This window comes from Hydra vulgaris, chromosome 05, assembly GCF_038396675.1.
Source record: "Hydra vulgaris chromosome 05, alternate assembly HydraT2T_AEP".
Lineage (NCBI taxonomy): Eukaryota > Metazoa > Cnidaria > Hydrozoa > Anthoathecata > Hydridae > Hydra > Hydra vulgaris.
This window is the reverse complement of record NC_088924.1, coordinates 17,099,140-17,118,170: the sequence shown is the minus strand read 5'-3', so window position 1 is coordinate 17,118,170 and position 19,031 is coordinate 17,099,140. Positions and strand designations below refer to the sequence as shown.

General features: G+C 27.3%; 1 protein-coding gene across 1 annotated transcript; it reads left to right on the top strand.

Annotated features, from left to right (window-relative positions):
* Positions 1 to 252: 252 nt before the first annotated feature.
* Positions 253 to 17,553, top strand: LOC136080213 (coadhesin-like). Its single transcript, XM_065796827.1, has 11 exons — positions 253 to 256; positions 2,846 to 2,995; positions 3,542 to 3,691; positions 3,771 to 3,920; positions 5,860 to 6,018; positions 7,970 to 8,128; positions 14,694 to 14,831; positions 14,952 to 15,125; positions 16,000 to 16,170; positions 16,342 to 16,451; positions 17,470 to 17,553. Exons 1-11 carry the CDS (start codon positions 253 to 255, stop codon positions 17,551 to 17,553), a joined length of 1,449 nt encoding a protein of 482 aa, XP_065652899.1.
* The last annotated feature ends 1,478 nt before the right edge of the window (positions 17,554 to 19,031 follow it).

Genomic DNA, 19,031 nt, shown 5'->3' with positions numbered 1-19,031 from the left:
AGGTTGATTGCAATCGTGGCTAGATTTAAAATGTATAATGTGAGATGTTTGAGTAAATTTTAGAACAGCAACGTTAGAAAAAGGAACTGACTTGTAATTAAACAGCTTTGCTGTTACTGAATAATTCTTGAAGTCATGTGGTTTCATTTAAATGATACAATCAGGATTTTTTCTGTTAACTTGTTTCAACATCTTTATCAATCCAATAGGACAAAAAAAATCAGTTTTCCTCATGAGGTTTTCAATTTTGCTATGGGTATGATCCACCTCTTGGACGCATGAATAACCTGCAAGGGAATATTTCATAGTGATTGAGTTATTGTTACGATTGTCTCTTAAAAAAAAGCATTTGATAATATACTGTTCCGATTCTGAGGAACGCAGGAGTCAAACCAAGTAATTAAGTCAATTACGTCGTTTTCCTCTGCCGCATCACTCAAAATTTTGCAAAAGGCACTGGCAAGCTCATTGCCGCTTCTTCCCGCCATTGATTCAGTCCATAATGCACAGTACACTTTTTTGGTTGTTGAAAAATAAGCTGTCAAAAAATACACGCTTATAAATATAAAGAATACAACTAATTTCTGCATGCGGAGTCAAAATTACAATTTGAAGGTCAAAAAGTAAAGCCGGAACATTTTTATCTTTTTTTTCTTCAGCGCGTATATCTTTCATTTCTTTTTTAAAAACTTGATGTCTTTCAAAGTTTTCTCTCAATTTTTCAAACATAGTATCAGTGTTTTCAGCAACTTAAATCTTCTCACAAAAGTCACAAATATCCTTTTTGGGAATGATTTCGGTGGAGAAAATATGGTAGAAGGGGAGACCTGGGCACGTTGGCCCACGGGGTAGGTTGGCCCATTCGAGTTTATTCAAAGGCTAGACGCTTTAATAAGCTGGGAATCTAAGTGAAGGTTGGTAGTAACTCAATCCTTTTTTCAAAAAAAAATCATATTTATCGGACCATATTTAAGTGAGTGGGGCTGTTTTAACAATTTTTGATACATCAAAGTAAATTTTGAAAAACTTGTTTGACGTGTTTATACTCATTGACGTTTGACAAAACAGTATTATTCAAATGCCATATTTAAAGCTTATAGTGTAAGGATTATTTTAGTTCATAATGTTCCAGAAAATTAGTTAATGGTTTAAGGAGAAAGTTGTTCATACTCTAAACATGACAATGGGGCAGATTGGCCCGATGCAACCGGGGCGCGTAGGCCATGTTGCCAACTTGCCGCGCAGATTTTTAAATTAATTCGGGTAAATTTTCTGGCACAAGTTTGGCTATGCGAAAATATTCTCCTACCACTCCCTCTCCCCTTACTTTGCCTTATTTGGAGGCCACTCTCCCAAGAAAAAGAAGGAGAATATGACCCAAAACTAGGCCCACACTCTATTTGCCTTATAAGATGTGTGCCTTAAATCTGCAAAATGCTGATTTGTTCTACAATAGTTTAAAAAGCATTGCAGATATTTATCTTTAATGATTAATTAATTATTTAAAATGAAAAAAATAAATAATTAAGATATGATAAAAAAAGATATTACATGTAAAAACTAAAACTCAATATTGGGTTTAATATGATAAATAGTGATTAGCTTTTTGCAATGTATAATATATATTTACATATATATATATATATATATATATATATATATATATATATATATATATATATATATATATATATATATATATATATATATATATATATATATATATATATATATATATATATATCTGTGTATATATATATATATATATATATATATATATATATATATATATATATATATATATTATTGTTCAGTACTACGTTTAGTATGAGTTAGAACATATTTTTTGTTTTCTAAAACTTTGTGCAAATAAAATTTTTTAGTGGAATTTTTTAACAGATTTTTTGTTAGGTAAAAGAGTTCACCAAACACCTAATAAATACTACCTACAGATACCTTTACCTTTACCTCTCCTATAAATGTTTATCAAAACATTGTTTTAAATACTACTTTAAATCATGAATGAAATATGTGAAATGAAATAAGCAACATTAAATCCTAATTTATAAAATATGTTCTTATTGAGTTTTTGCACTTTTTGGCTGAATTTTAAGGATATTTAATACCAACATATTGCAATTTTTTAGTATTTAAGGAAACAGTAAATAGGCTGCAAGAATTTTTAAACTTGCCATAAATTGTTTAAGAAATGCTCTGAAAAATAATGTAAAACAACAAATAATAATCAATCTTACATTATGCAGAATGTTAATAAAAACTATCTAGAATGTTGACAAAAGCTTTGAAGCACAAAATATAAACTCTATGCACTTATGAAAAACACTACACACAACTTGAGTTAGTAACTTTTTTTGTTGTTTTACAAATTCCAATCCTTTTTGAGATTTTATGCTTTTTGTGCCCAACTATCAACATAATATTTATATTGATTTTTTTGTTTCTTTTTTCTTTATAAAAGAACAGATATGCTAAATTTAAAAAATATATAATTTTGTCTTGGCTGTATGTTTAAAATTTAAAGGTAGTAAACGAATTATTTTGTATTTTATTTATATCTCTTTTTATTGTAATTACTTCATAAAATTTGACTCCAGTATAAAAAAAAAATTATGGTACAAAAGATATTTTTCATTTAATGAACAATCATTGTTTTTATTGCTAAACATTTAAAAAAAAATATTGAGAATAAATGGTTGGTTTAATAATAGAATATCTGCCTAATAATGTGTCATTTAAAAAACACTGTGACGATGTTTAAACTAAAGAAATGAATTTATGGAATTTTTATTTGATTAGTCATGTTTTAATGTCTGAGTTTTCACAGGAGCTTGGCAAAAATGGAATGAATGGTCTAGTTGTAATACAACCTGTGGTCAAGGATTTGCTAACAGAACTCGAGCATGTAGCAATGATTTTTTGTGTCTTGGGAATAAAATTGAATATTTAAAATGTTACAGTAATAAAACATGTCAAGGTATGGTTTTTTGTTTTTTGATATCAATTTTTATGTAAAATTTTATTAAGTTTTCCTATATATTTTTGGGTTTTTAAAGGAGCTTGGCAAGAATGGAATGAATGGTCTAGTTGTAACACAACATGTGGTGAAGGCTTTGTTAACAGAACCTGAGCATGCCAACATAGTTTTGTGTGCCCTGGGAATAAATATGAATATTTAAAATGTTATAGTAGTAAAACATGTCAAGGTATAGTTCTTTGTTTTTAGTATAAGTTTTTATATATAGTTATTTAGTTTTGTTAAATTGTTTTGTAATATTTATGGGTTTTTATAGGAGCTTGGGAAGAATGGAACGAATGGTCTAGTTGCAATTCAACCTGTGGTGACGGTTATGTTAACAGAACTCGAGTATGTAGTGATACTTTTGTGTGTCCTGGGAATAAAATTGAGTACTTAAAATGTTATAGTAACAAAACGTGTCAAGGTATGGATTTTTAATATCAATTTTTATATATGATTATATAATTTTGTTAAATTATCTCTAATAATTTTGGGTTTTCATAGGAGCTTGGCAAGAATGGAATAAATGGTCTAGTTGCAATTCAACCTGTGGTGACGGTTTTGTTAACAGAACTCGAGTATGTAGTGATGTTTTTGCGTGTCCTGGAAACAAAGTTGAATTTTTAAAATGTTATACCAATGCAACATGTCAAGGTATGATTTTTGTTTTTTGATATCTTTTTTTGATTTGGTTTTAATAATTTTTTTTCCTATCATTTTTAAATTTTTAAAGGTGTGTGGGAGAAATGGAATGAATGGTCTAGTTGTAACACAACCTGTGGTGAGGGTTTTGTTAACAGAACTCGAGTATGTAGTGATGTTTTTGTGTGTCCTGGAAACAAACTTGAATATTTAAAATGTTATAGCAATGAAACATGTCAAAGTATGGTGTTTTGTTTTTTGATATCAACTTATAAACATAGTTTTATTAAACTTTACTCCATCATTTTTGTATTTTTAAAAGAGCGTAGGAGGAATGGAATGAATAGTCTAGTTGCAATACAAACAAAATAGTATATAAATTGTAGTGTTTAAAAATAAAGGACCATTTTTCTCTTGATACTGGTGAATTGTTGAAAATATATTATAATTTATTAGTTTTTTTTTATTTTAAATTATGGTTTTATTTAAAGAAGACGTGATTTATAATTTATCTTGTGTTACATAAAACATTACTAATCTCTTTTAGTTGAAACTGAAAGTAAAATTATACCTAAAAATAAACAAAATGACACTTGATAAATTTAATAGTTATCAAGTTTGATAGTAGATTATAATGCTGTGGTTTTAAGTTATTAGTAACATCCAGACTTGTCTGTATACACATTATAATTTTTTATTTTCTTAAGCGTAGGTTAAAGAATTACTTTACATGAAACTTATCTTTAGACAGTGCTATCTCAACATAATGCCTGCAAACTAAGATATTGCAGGGATTTGGTAAACCTCTTTCTACTGTACATGGACATCTCTGGGAGTATAGATATGGGTAGGGGATTTTGCAAGAAATGTTTCAGAAGATACGGGTCTGCTTTTTAATTTCACTTTTTAGACTAATTCTAAGGAGATTGCAATGATTTCTCTTCTGCAACATCACAAACTTTCACATGTAGGTTGACTTCTTTTTATAATGAAAATTCGTTCTGTAGACAAATAATATTGTGCTGAAACATCTGCTGGTTCTATTATACTTTTATCGATAAACTTCTAAGTTTTTCTGAATGAGTGGGCATCCTTGATGTACTGGTGGCAGGAAATATTTTTTATTTAAGTGTTATTTTTTGTAAATAGGGATTTTCACAGTTTCAAAATGGACATGATCATGGAACATTTTTTTGGTGTGAGTGATTACAATGACATTTTAGATTGAATCTAATTTTTTATAGAATTTTTTTTTTTAATGTAAGTTCACCTCCCAAGGGCAAAAGGCAAATAAAGGCAAGGAAGCTACTATAATTGTGTTTACAACCCTCTCTCAACTTAGCTTCAGAACATAAACCTTGACAAACAATGCTGCTGTGTGGTGAAACATTTTGAATTTAATAGCTGCATATAATTACTACCTTGAATATCCTGAATCTTTTGACTTATTGATTTTTCGATAAGTCAATACTTCAACAAGAATAAATTCAAAAATAAAATAAATAAATAGTTTAAAATCATTCTTCATCTAAAACATGAAGAGAAACCACTATTGGTTCAGTCATCCTTTTGTTTTTTCAAAGAATGAGCTATGTACAACCAATCAAGTTTTTAAAACCAGTTAAGGAATTTAAATTTAAATTGAGAGAAGTTAAAAAATTGAATAAAAAAAAGCTTTCTTTGATTTATAAAAAAATTGATGAAAAACAAAGAAAATTCAATATAAAAAAACTTGTAATTCCAAGACATAAATCTAATCTTTGCGTGACCATTAGGCTGAGAATAGCAATTAATACTACAATGAATTCAAAAATGATGCATATGTAGAAACTGAATAATCCATGAAGTTGACATCAATATAAGGAATGCATGGCATGAGGCATAAATCTTTGATTGTTTATCTATTATGTAGCAAAGTTTTCTTATACAGTAGCAACAGTAGAGGGTCTAATGTTAAGCATCTAATTACTGATGTCTTAAATGTCTTAAAACCTTTTAAGACATTTAAGACATCAGTAATTAGATGCTTTGCAATCCTTTGCAGATTCGTGATTTTATTTATAACTTTTTTAATTGTATTATATTATTATTTTTTTAAATAAATATAAATTTTTATAACTAGTTTATTTTTGTTTTATGTTTTTTATTTTAAGTTAGCTTGTATATGCATATTTGTTTAGTCAAATGGTCACATTGGAGCAAATGGGAAAATTGCAATGTTTCTTGTGGATATGGATACAAAAACAGAACGCGAAGCTGCAATAGAAAAAATCTTTTTGAATGGTGCTCTGGTGAATCTGTTGAAACTAATCAATGCTTCGGAAATTTTACTTGTGAAAGTAAGAAGAAACAAATATATAAGCTAGTATTGAGTATTATCATTATTATTGCTACATTATCATGAGTATTATAAAAGATGAATAAAGTTTTTAAGACTAATATTTAGTATTTTTAAGTTTTTGGATTTTACGTTTTATATGACTACATAAGATTACAACATATTTTATTTTTTATTTTAATGTTACTTATCTCCCCAAAGCAGTTACAATTGTCTCTCAACTCTTTAACTCTAAAACACAAACCTTGACGAACAAAGCCACTGAGTGAAGAAACATATTGAACACCCTCTCAGTGTAGTTAAGGCAATTTTTAATTATTATTGCGTGGTTATAATTTTTTACTGACTACAAAATTTTGATTAAGGCACTTTTTCAAAAAATTTCTACTAAAATTAAGTTAACACTGTTTAGCTGAATTGATCTAAAGACTCAAAAATGGTGTTCTTAAATTCACGATTAGGTTTAATAAAAAAGTTTTGAGTAATTTATAAAAAAGAGAAAAGTTTCAGTAAACATCATAAAAACTTGATGCAATATAAATTATAGCATCTAATGCTCTTGTTTGGACTAATACACTGACAAAATCATGCTTATTCCAAATAAAAGAATTCAAATAACTTATAAATTGCCTTAACTACACCAAGCAACCAGGGATGTAGTGGGTATGGAATTTGGAACTTCTTCCTTAAGACTGCAAGTGCACCATTACTACGTACATGCTACATGTAATTAGGTTTTAAATGTACATCTGCCTTTTTGTATGTTATTTATATCTTTCATTACTTTTGCCTTTTTAATGTAATTTTATCTACATTTGCTTTCTATGCAATATACAGACAGGTGTTTTACTTTTTATAAATTTCAAAAGGTATCTGATAATTTTAGAATAGCATCTGATTATTAAACGGTTTTACAATGCTTTTAAGTTTTTAAACTTATGGTAGTGAATGGTTTGTGTTGTTAAATTTATTTATCATAAAAACTTTTTTTAAAATATCAGTTTTTATGAATTTTTTTTTTAAATTGATGTCACTATTACTGTTCCAAAATGTGCATCTTTTATCAATATAGAAGAGAAAAAATTAGACTGCCTATTTGTGGGTTGGCATGGCACTTACAAATAGACATCTGTTTCATCCCATCTGTGTACTTTATTATCAGAGAAGGTGACCATGTGAGTAACCAACAGCTTTTTTAGTCAACTGATTTACAAAGGCTAACTTTTGTTTTAATCGATAAGTTTCTTTTTTTTAACTTGAAGCAAAGAGTATTTATTCATATTTATGTTTTACATCTTTCAATTTTAGTAGCCCAATGCCTTACATTGTTTAAAAAACAATATAAGGGATTGTCAATGATAACAATTGATAATTATTATTCGTAATATAGACCAACTTAACACAAATTCGTCTTATTGTTGTACGGACACTTTAAGTGAATCTAAAGCTTGTTTAGTCAACAAACAGTGCAACTACTTTTACAAATTTTAAAAGAATATTTTATTGAAAAATTTTTGATATTTTTATAAAAAGTATAAAAAGTATAAAAGTTAACAAATTTTTAACCAAAAAGTAGCAAGTAGGAAGACTTTCTATTCAGTACAAAGATTCTTTTTTATAATTTAATAAAATATATAGGTTTAAAAAAACATGTCGAAATAAAATTCTAGATTTTGATTTAAAATCCTTTTCATCGCATTTTCTTTAGTTTATATAAAAAAAACAACTATGTCTTTATCATTTTTTTTTACTTACATATCTTGCAAATTAAATTTTGCTCTATTGTTAAATTTACAATAAAATATACATTAGAAAAATTTACATTGTAAAAATATCTTGATTACTTGGAATGCCTTAATGATTTCTTATTTACAATCATTTTTTAATGATTGAGGAATTATTATTCATAAATTTGAATTTTGATTTATTTTATGTTACTTTTTAATGATAAGGAAATTGGACCAATTGGAGTGAATGGTCAATGTGTAACATTTCATGTGGTTATGGTTTTATGAATAGAACACGAGTTTGTAATACTACATATACATATGAATGGTGTTTAGGTCAAAGTTTTGAGAATAGTATATGTTATAGCAATCAATCTTGTATAGGTTAGTTATTTTAATACAAAAATGTAATAATAATATTATTACTAATAATAATAATAGTGGTAATAATAATAATAATGACAATAGTTATAATAGTAATAATAATAGTAACATTAATAATAGTAATAATAATAATGATAGTAGTAATATAACATTGTAGCTATACTTTTATGAAAAAAATCAGAATGCAGTTTTAAGTTGCATTATAAAAGCCTTCAAATTAATTGTTTAGTATTGTTATTGTCTAACATTTAAATCTATCAATTGTTTGCTGTTGTTTGTAATTGTTTTCTTGATTGTGAATTCCTGTTATTTACAATTTTTTTAATACTTTGTAATAGATTTCTTACATAAAGTTGATTCGTGCATAATGGGTTTATCCAATTGATTTTTTCATATGTTTTGTGGATTTTGAAAGAAAGATAAATTTGTTTTTTGCTCTTTAATCTTTAAATTCCTAAAATTTTCATGCAATTTTCGTAGTAGTTATTTCCTAACTCGTCAATAATTTTTATGCTTTTCCTTATATAGTTTCTTGAGTTTTAATGTAACCTTTTAGTGTCCACTAGACAAGGACTGTATATTACAAGTCAGGTCATACCAAGGCTAACTTTTAAGTGTTCACTAGACAAGGACATTTCAAAGGCTAGATACTATATATAATTTTTACTTTTCAATATTTTCTTCATTAGTCCTAAGAAATCATTATGTGTCATTTATTATTGTTACAATATATTCTTTCATATCAAGTCTATTTTAAATAACACACCCTTTTCATTTTCAGTGGTTTCTATTTTAGATCTATATAACTCGTAGCTATAACTTTGGATCAATGTTCATCAACTTACACTTTTCCATTAAAACTTTTAGACCAAATTTTAAACCACTCTTATATGCTATTAATAGCTTGTTGCAGATTTAAGTGAATGGTTTCAGAAATAAAAGCTAAAATCTTTGTGTCATCTGAAAGCTATTTGCATTCACATTTAATTATGTGTAACATATCATTGGTATATAGAACAAAAAGTATTGGTCCCAGCACCAAACCTTAAAGCACTTTAGTTTTTTGTATATAGTTTGATGTCATATCCGTATTATGGCTCTTTGCTTTCAATTGGTCAAGAAAGAAATCTACCACTAGTTTTTAATTTAACTATTATCTTTATCATACTTGTCTAATTACTTACGAACATTTTTAGTGAATGAATGGTTTTATTAAATCAAAGTAAAAAACAGCAACTAATATCTTTAGATTTAAGTAGTTTGTAAGAAAGTCATATTTTTAATTAAACTTTTCATTAACTTCCACATAATAGATGTTAAAGATACTGGTTAGTAGTTGCAAGATTTTGTTTCCCTTTTTAAATAATAGAATAGCATTCGCTACCAGTCATTCATTTCGCAAGGAAGAGAAACTAAAAGAATTGATAAATAACATAAAGGACAGGATTGAAATATTTAGTATTAATAACGCATGGAATTATAACTAATAGATATACTATGATTTAATGGTTCAACCTTTTTTAAGACATTTATACTTTTCTTTTACTAATAAATTTCAAGCAACCATTATTTTATATTTTTAAAAACACTTTAAAATATTTGCTAATATCACAATTTAAAAATAAATTATTCCAATTTTTGTGAGCAGCAAATCTGTTAAAAAAATTATAATCTCTTCTTGAATAGCTGTATTTTCTATTATGAAAAACTTGGAACACTTTATAAATATCATAATATGATGCTTCGTTTTGTCTTAATGAGGTTTCATTTTTATGAATAAAATTTTATTTTCCTTGTTTGTTTTAGGTAAATCCAGAATGTTTTTTGTTTTGTTTTCAGAGCTCCAATAGAATATAGGTTTGTTAATAAGCTGGTGAAGAATACTACCATTGATATTTTTTATAAACTTGCTTGCTGAAAATCTTGCTTTTTCCTGAAGAATTTGCTACTTTTAATATACTGCAGTTGAATGTTACCTCATTTCACTATTTAAATTATTATTTTTATTATGCAACAACTTATAAGTTCAAATATTTTCTTTAGAAATTTAGTAATAATTTAAAACAGATTTTTTCTAAAACATTAGAAATTGTATAAAAGAAGTCTCACATTAAATAATTGTTTAAATTTATTAACTCAATAGCATGTTAACAGTTTTTGTTTTGAACTATTTAATTTTTTTTTATAGTTTTTTTGTTCTCGAATGAGCTTTGTTTAAAATAGATTTATACTGAAGTCATATTTATTTTCAAAAAATTAAGAAATCTGTTATAACAAACAAAAATATTTTGAAAAAAATAAATAATATCAAAGATTTATGAAATACGTGTAATCAAATAATATTTAATTGCATTTATTGTCAGTGAGTAACCATCAATGACAACGACATTTTGACTAAAACTACAAAAACGAACTTGTAAAACTTATTAAAATAACATGGTCATAACCCAAAGCAAGCACCAACATGATAAGAAAAATTAGAGATCTTAGAAACCAAATCATTGGATTAACAAACACAGCAACAGCAAAAATAACATCAAGCCATTCTTAACTTGATATAAAATGAAATGATGTAATAACTATAAAAGAGAGTTTAATATGGTAACTGCAGGTTTTAAAATTATAGAAATTAAAGCAAAAATGATCTTAAAATAAAGTTCTTTGAAGCAATTAAAGTCAACTATGATAAAACTGTTCACATTTGTTATTACAACAAAAGAAACAATTGACTAAGCAGTTGCCAGAACACTTACCAAAATAACCAAGTGTGCTTAATGGTCATTCTTCTTATTTCTACGGTCAGTAATGACCTTAGTTGAAGTGCTTATGGTATTCTAGAGAGTCATGTATAGCTATTATTGACTCTGGGTGCTGCTGATTTAATTTGATAAAAGTATTTTATTCAGATCTAAACAGATCTCATATTATATGAAGATTAGGCTGGGTCAATGCAGCACACAAATCTAACTTGTTTGCAAACTATCCAGCACAAGGGCTCATTTAGGTTAGCATTCATGAAATAGTTATTTTATTGTTTTATTTTGGTAATAACCAAGATCCAAATGGTATAATAAAAATTTGTTTAAATCAACATTCACACAAAGTAAAGCTCTAGCAAAAGGCGTCTTCCACAAGGAGGAAGTATTCAGTGGAAGAATATACCAGAAGATCAAACAGCAGCAGAAGCAAGATGCTTTCTACTAATTATACAACAGAATAAAACAATAGAATGAAGATTTTGTGAATGCTAACCTAAATGCCCTTGCGCTGGATCATCCACAGACGAGTTAGATTTGTGTGCTGCATTGACACAGCCCGATCTTTCTATAATATGAGATCTGTTTAGATCCGCATAAAATACTTTGATCAAAGTAAATCAGCAGCACCCAGAGTCAATAATAGCTATATTTGGCTCTCTAATATTATAAGCACTTCAACCAAGGTCATTGCTGATCATATAAATAGAGAAGAATGACCATTAAGTACACTTGGTTTAATTATAGATGGTGAATCTAACGAAATAGATGACATACATGAAGGCAAAGTACTCAGCTAAACACCTACAAAGGAAGTCCACTGCTTATCATATGCTGATTTGCTACAAACAGCACTTGTGTTAAAGAAAAACAAAAAAGGTTTATCTGGATCAGGGTTAATGCAAAATCAAGATAAATCACATCCAATGACTCGGTGACTAAGTTCCACTTATTTTCAGTGAACAGCAGCTATGAGGTCGTTGTTCACAAAATTATGAATTGGTTAGTTTGAACATACCTTTAACTAAAACACCTTTTAAGCAAAAAAAGGAAACTCTGGAAAGATGATGTAGAAGTTTTGAAAAAAGTTAAAATAATGGGCACATTAAGCAATTCACAAAGACCTTAAGGAGCAGCTGGCAAAGAACTACTAAACTTGTTATGCAGTTTGATAAGCAGTTGTTGAGTATAAGAATGTGGCCTTGCAGAAAGTGCAAGTTTATTGGAACGTCTTTATAACCAAGTCAAACAAGCAAATAGCAAATGAAATGGTCAGTTCACTGGAGATAAAACCATGGAAGCTCGCAATAAACATAAGTTAGTCTTTTTGTTTGTTTAACAAATATTATAAGTCTTTATTTGCCATTAAACCATTACATCAGATGCCAATCTTTCAAGAAAGAACAGAATCAGAATGCAAAAATAACAACAATAATTGGTTGTAGCAACTCATTAAGACAAAGAAGAACTCATTGAGAGAAAGTCAAAAGGCTAAAATGTCATGCATCCATGCATTCTTCAACACTGTTGAAGAATGCATGATCCACTAACAATGATCTTTAAAAAAATCATTAACTGAAGTGAGAGTCTATAACCCATAGAAGCTATTAAATGGGACCAGAATCGTTACAAACAGAAGCAGAAAAATACGATATCTTAACAAACTCACTGTTTCATATTAAGTCATAGATTCAATTTACAACAACTTTGACAAACCTTATGACAAAGAACAACACCAAAAGTCTACTTTTAAAGCTTAAGCCGTATAGGATTCGTGGCTTACTTATCAAGTAGATAACTGGCTAGTTAAAAAATTGAAAACAGAGAGTGGTGGTAGGTATTTAATTAAGCAAAGTTAGTTAAACATTTAGATATTGACCTCCAGTAATGTGTCACGCAACAGAATATTATAAAATATATATATATACATGTATATATATATATATATATGTATATATATATATATATGTATATATATAAACATATATATATATATATATATATATCTATATATATATATATATCTATATATTTATATATATATATATATATATATATATATATATATATATATATATATATATATATATATATACATATATATATATATATATATATATATATATATATATATATATATATATATATATATATATATATAGATCTATATAGATAGATAAATAGATATGTTGATAAATATATTTGAACAATCTTTAAGACAACATGGCACATGCTAAGATCTGCTGATGATATAGTTTAGGGGTCATCAAAATAGAATTTAATGTAATTAAACTCCAACAAGTCAAAGAACATGCATTCAAATAGTCTAGGCTTATGTTTTTTAAACTTAAAAAATGCAAACTCATGCATGCTGATTGCTTAAAAAGTAGGCTTGCTCAAATTACTTAATGCTTAACATGGATGGCAATTTAAAGGAATTTGGAACAATAATTATGGGATGTGACTTAAAGGTCCTAACATCTAGCAACATTAGGTTTAAGCATCAAGTAGAAGCTGCAACAGCTAGAGTAAACCATGGTCTTGTTCAACCCAAAAATCGTTCTGTAGTAGAGGCTAATGTTATGGGAGGGCTCTTACAAAAAGAGGGTCAAACCTCATCTTGAGTATGCTATTCAAATTTGTCTCCTACAAAGTGATTTTAAAACACTTAAATGCATTCAATAGTAAAAAAAGAAGGTGATAACTGAATTTAAATGGTAAAAATATGATAGACTACCCATTCTCAATTTGACTAGCAATAAAGAAAGGACCAATTCGATTTAACAATTCAAAATCAAAAAAAGGATTGAAATAGTTGACTTTGCAAGTGCTTATGTGTATGCGCAATTGCTTTTAGAACATTTAGAACAGAAATCTGTATAATTGAAACAGAGTATTATAAGTAGTTATTCTAAATTGGAGCTTTTTTACTAAATAAATAGATAAATACGTAGCTTTACCCACAGCTACTGTGTATTGCCAGAATAATGGATAACTAAACAAAACTCTTCAGTTGTGCAACAAGTTAGTATATAGTTACGAGTGTCAATTTTTAATGGTTTTCCAGTGAAATAGTTTGTAATTAACCATTAAATGTGGTTACAAATTATTCCAAAGTTTTTGATCATAGTAAATAACGGTTGATTGACAAAGCCATTACTATGTTTTGTTTTATATTTCGTTCTGAAACTGAAAATTTGAACTTAAAGATCTTTTATTTAATTAAAGCAGTGTTATCTTTTTATCAAAAATATTTTATATAAAATTAAGTAAAGAACTTATTTTTTACTGCCTCTAGCATTCATGTGCAAAGCGCAATTTTATATTCAAATTTAAAATAGACTTGAAATGTTTTATGGAATTTATTTTCTTAAATTCATTATTTACTTATCTAAATTAAAGTTATAACACATATCTTCACTGAAAAATCATTACCACTTATCTCAAAAAGGTGAGGTTTTCACAAGAGTAAAAATCTGAACTTACAATTACAAAATATTTAAATTCAAAACAACTCAGCATTACTATTTTTAAACTTTTTAAATGAAAATTTAAGTATTTAATTAAGCAAAATTTAGTTAAACATTTAGATACTGACCTCCATTAATGTGTCACGCAACAGAATATTATAAAAATGTATTTCTATATTCTATTTACAGGGTTTCAATAGAAGATTCATGTTGTAAATCAAAGTTCAAAAGCATTGAAACCTCAAAATTGCATTTTTTTGAAATACGTGGTAATAAATTTTCAAAAGCAGTATAATATTTTTTTAAACACAGTATTGATTACTATTTTTTAACTTATAGTGGAAAGACAATGGAGCCCATGGAAAGGATGCGGCAAAACATGTGGCCAAGGAATAATGTTCAGATCGCTTCTAAAGTTAACTTATACTGATGAAGAAGTACAAGAAACACAAAACTGTAGTCTTATAATGTGTCCTGGTTAGTAAACAGTAAAACTTGTGTTGATTTTTTTGTTTAAATTTCAAGCTTTTTTTTTATTATAAAACTTTTTTTACTTATTGTATAAATGATTTATAAAATTGTTTCAAAATATTTTAGTTGATTGTGGATGGAGTGATTGGGGTAATTTTGGCCCTTGTTCAAAAACATGTGGTGATGGCCTCATGGTTCGATTAAGGCATTGTAATAAACCGCTTCCAAGAGATGGAGGATTGTATTGTTTTGGATTAAACAGCGACTATCGAAATTGTGAACTTGATACAATATGTCCAGGTAGATGTTTTGATTAAAGTGATGTCTTCATTGATGTCTTAATATCGATATCATCTTTATAGATGTCTCAATTATAATAATGTCTGTATTTCTAACGTTTTTTTTGTTAGGTCAGTAGCAAAATACTTAAAAAGTATATATTTTAAATAAAAAATGTTATTAATTTTATTTAAATTTGGTTTGCATAATTTTTTTTTTCATACCTGAGTTGATAGTTTTAATCCAAATTAATATGCAAAGTTGAAATAAAAAAATATTTCAAAACAATTACTGTTTTGAAAAATAGAAATACATCTTTTATTTTAATTATATTGATGTTTTCATTTCTATTTTAATTTTTTATGATTTGGTCATTTGGTAATACACTAAAGAAAACATGTTCAAATTATAAAATCTTGTAAATTTTTAAAAACTTGATTTACATGAGCTATTTATCTTTCCTGAGGTGATAGCTTTGAACCAAAATAATATGCTAATTTGAAATTGCATATTAATTTGGTTCATTTAAAAATAATATGTGCAAACATTGTACAGCAGAGTTTTTTAGTCAACCTATATAGGCATTTTTAGCTATCAGCTGTAGTTTTGCTTATCGGTTACTTAGTGGAGCATTAGTGGCAACTGCCAAAAGTAACTTTTCAATGACTAGCCACTATTAAAATGTAGGAAAGTTATTGGCTGGCTATTTATAGCAGCCGCAACTAATGGTCCACTTAGTAACCCATGAGCAAAACTGCAGTTGATAGCTAAAAATACATATTGTATATGCCAAGAAAAATCTGCCATTATAAGACTTGTTAATTTTAAGAAAAATGGTGATATTGTAGTTTTTTGAACAGATACACCAAGTAACTTAAATTATACTTCATTACAGTTCATGGAGGGTGGTCAGATTGGACTACGTGGTCTCAATGCAATCAACCTTGCAATGGAGGGGTAATGAAAAGATTCCGCGATTGTATAAATCCAATACCTTCCTCAGGTGGTAGAGAATGTGATGGAATCAACAAGGATGTTGTGTCATGTAATATGCATAAATGCAGAAGTACTTTTATTATCTTATGTTTTTTAATTTGAGATACAGAATATTGTTTTCTTAAATCCATTTAGAATTTGTTTTATAAAATTTATTCTAACATAGTCATTATTTTCTTAATAGGTGCTACCATAAAATACCATAAAATTTATTTTAACATGGTCATCATTTTCTTAATAGGTGCTACCATAAATCTTGTTATGTATTTACCTGAGGAATTCTATGCAGATGATTATGCTAAACTTAATAGCAAACCTTCGTTAATTTTAAAGGAGAAGATCAAATATCTGGTGATTTTTTTTTTACTTTTTATTTTTTTATTTTATTTTTGTTGCAAATTGCAAGTTAATTTGTCTCAAGTTTTAAACCTATACCAAAAATATAAGAGTGAGACATATATTTCCATAATAGTAAGTATGTAATAGTAATATGGATATCATAAATTATAAATAACGTACTCTTATCTTAAATATCTCCCTTTTATCTAAATTTATTCTAAACAACCAATACTTCTCAAGTGTAACTTGAGTGTAACTGTAAAATCAAGAAAATAGTTGCAAGATTTAAATTCAAAGCGTACTCGTGGAAGTTCCTCTGTAAGCCATAAATGTCCAGACTTTCAATAAAAAAGGTTTGCATGAAAGTAATAGAATTAAATAAAGTAGATTGTTAAAGTTACAAGAAATATGTATGAAATACAACAGATATATATATTGTCACAAAAAAGAGATTACTGCAACTCTCTTGATAAATTGTGATTCATAATATTCCTTTGACAACTATACTTGAGAAATATAAGACAATTTTATTGCTCTCATTCTTACCATATTTATGAAGTTGTGTTTCCATATGCGGTTATGCCCCAACTTCCCCTATTTGTGTTTGTTTTTTTATTTTGAATTTTTAATATTTTATAATAGTATTAAAAAATCTAAAATGAAAACAAAACAAATACCATAATAATACTTCCTAATATTACATCCTATCAGAATTATGATAAATGGCTGTTAAAAAATGCGCATTAGACCGCAAGGCGCGATAGAATTAAGCTGTTTTACTCGTGTTTTTTAACGGATTCCTACCAACCGTTTATTAAAGGCCCCCGTTGTTTTTATTAGATTTAGACTAATTTCCCTCGCTACCCTTGTATAAAACATAAACAAGCAAACATACATCATCACATATTATGGTTTAAACTATTGACTGCTAATTTTATTACGAAATCTAAAATTGCTTTAACTAACAGGTTTTGTTAATATAGTTTTTTTAAAAACTTTGCAAATTACATTTATTGTTATTAATTTTTAGATGAATAAAATTTCCGAAGAACACTTAGCAAAAAGCTATTTTAGTGTAGAGATACATTTGATGAAAAATATAACGATGAACTAAAACATTTCACTAAAATGGCGTTTATTGAGCAGAATGAATTTAATTAACTGATGTTATGCATTTAACAGAAAGATTTAAGTTTACATAAATTATAAATATGATGAATGTTTTTTTTCTCTATTTTATTCAACCAGTATTATTCAAATTTGATATAAACTATAAAAGTATTTAAATGAAAAATACTTTTTTTGCTTTTAATTTTTATAAATTTAAATTAATTTTTATTGTATTTATATGAAGTTTCATAAATAGTTTATTAATTGATGTCAATGATAGAAGAGGTTCGTAAATTAAAGAATATTATATTATACTATTATATTAATCTATTGTTTATGAATCTTTTATCATCAATGAATAATTATTAAAAATAATAAAAAAAAATCAATAACCATTAGATTACATGCAAAGAGTTCCCTCCGTCGCGTTCGTATAGATTACTTATTAGCGAGTAGTATAACGAAAGACTAAAATTGCTTAATCTTCTCAATTAAAGTATTTTAAATGTGTAAATTTGCAGTATTTTTAACGCCACCACCTCTTATTCATGACTAAAAAACTTTTTTAATAAAAAATCTGAATAAAATAAAGAATGATATTCTCTGCAAAAAAAGTTGGCTAACATAGTTATGCAACATCTTCCAAGTTTTGGCAAATGTTATAAACAACGCGAACTCAATTAAGTTGAAAATTTCTAGAGAGCAGTAAAAAATAGTTAAACAAAGAAAGGTTTTAAATTTCTTGATGAGTAGACATAAGGTGGAAATAGAGGGTGGATTTATCTTTGTGAACATTAATCACACAAATGCTATTAAGGTCTTGAAATGGTTTGAAAATGACGTTTAATGCCAAGAAAAGCTTAGCTTTAAATTCAATAATAATTTTAATTGTGATACTGATGGTGCACCAGTTAAAAAAATGACACAAAAAGAACATTTCAAAGTTATTTCAGGGGCTTATTTAACCCCTGAAATAACTTTGAACGGACGTAACGTTTAAACGAGAATTTTTTTTGGATGTAATTTAACATTTGTCGATGAATTTCGATCTAGTTTCATATAACACAAAAAAAAATTAAAAAATTTCGTTCAGGAACCATACCCTTGGTGTGGGCTAAATGGGGTTCAATCAGAGCCCTAATAACCCGCCTCTAGGGTTAAATTAATTAATTTTATTATGTAAATAAAAATTTAAATAATTTTATTGCCGTTAAGATTTTTTTTGTCTATGTGGTTAGATTATTATTTACACTTTGCATGTCATTTATTATTATTTTTTTAAATTTTCTTTAGGTGTCCCCAAGAAGTCCTTACGGTCTTATCACAGAGCACCGCGGATGAGCATTTAATTTGAAGTTCACGCCTCCTTCCTAACCGATGCCAAACTTACCCAGAGATGGGGTTTGAACCACGTAATCTTTATTTCTGAGGCAAGTGCGCTACCACTGCGCCCTGACTGCTCATATCATAAATCAAAAAATT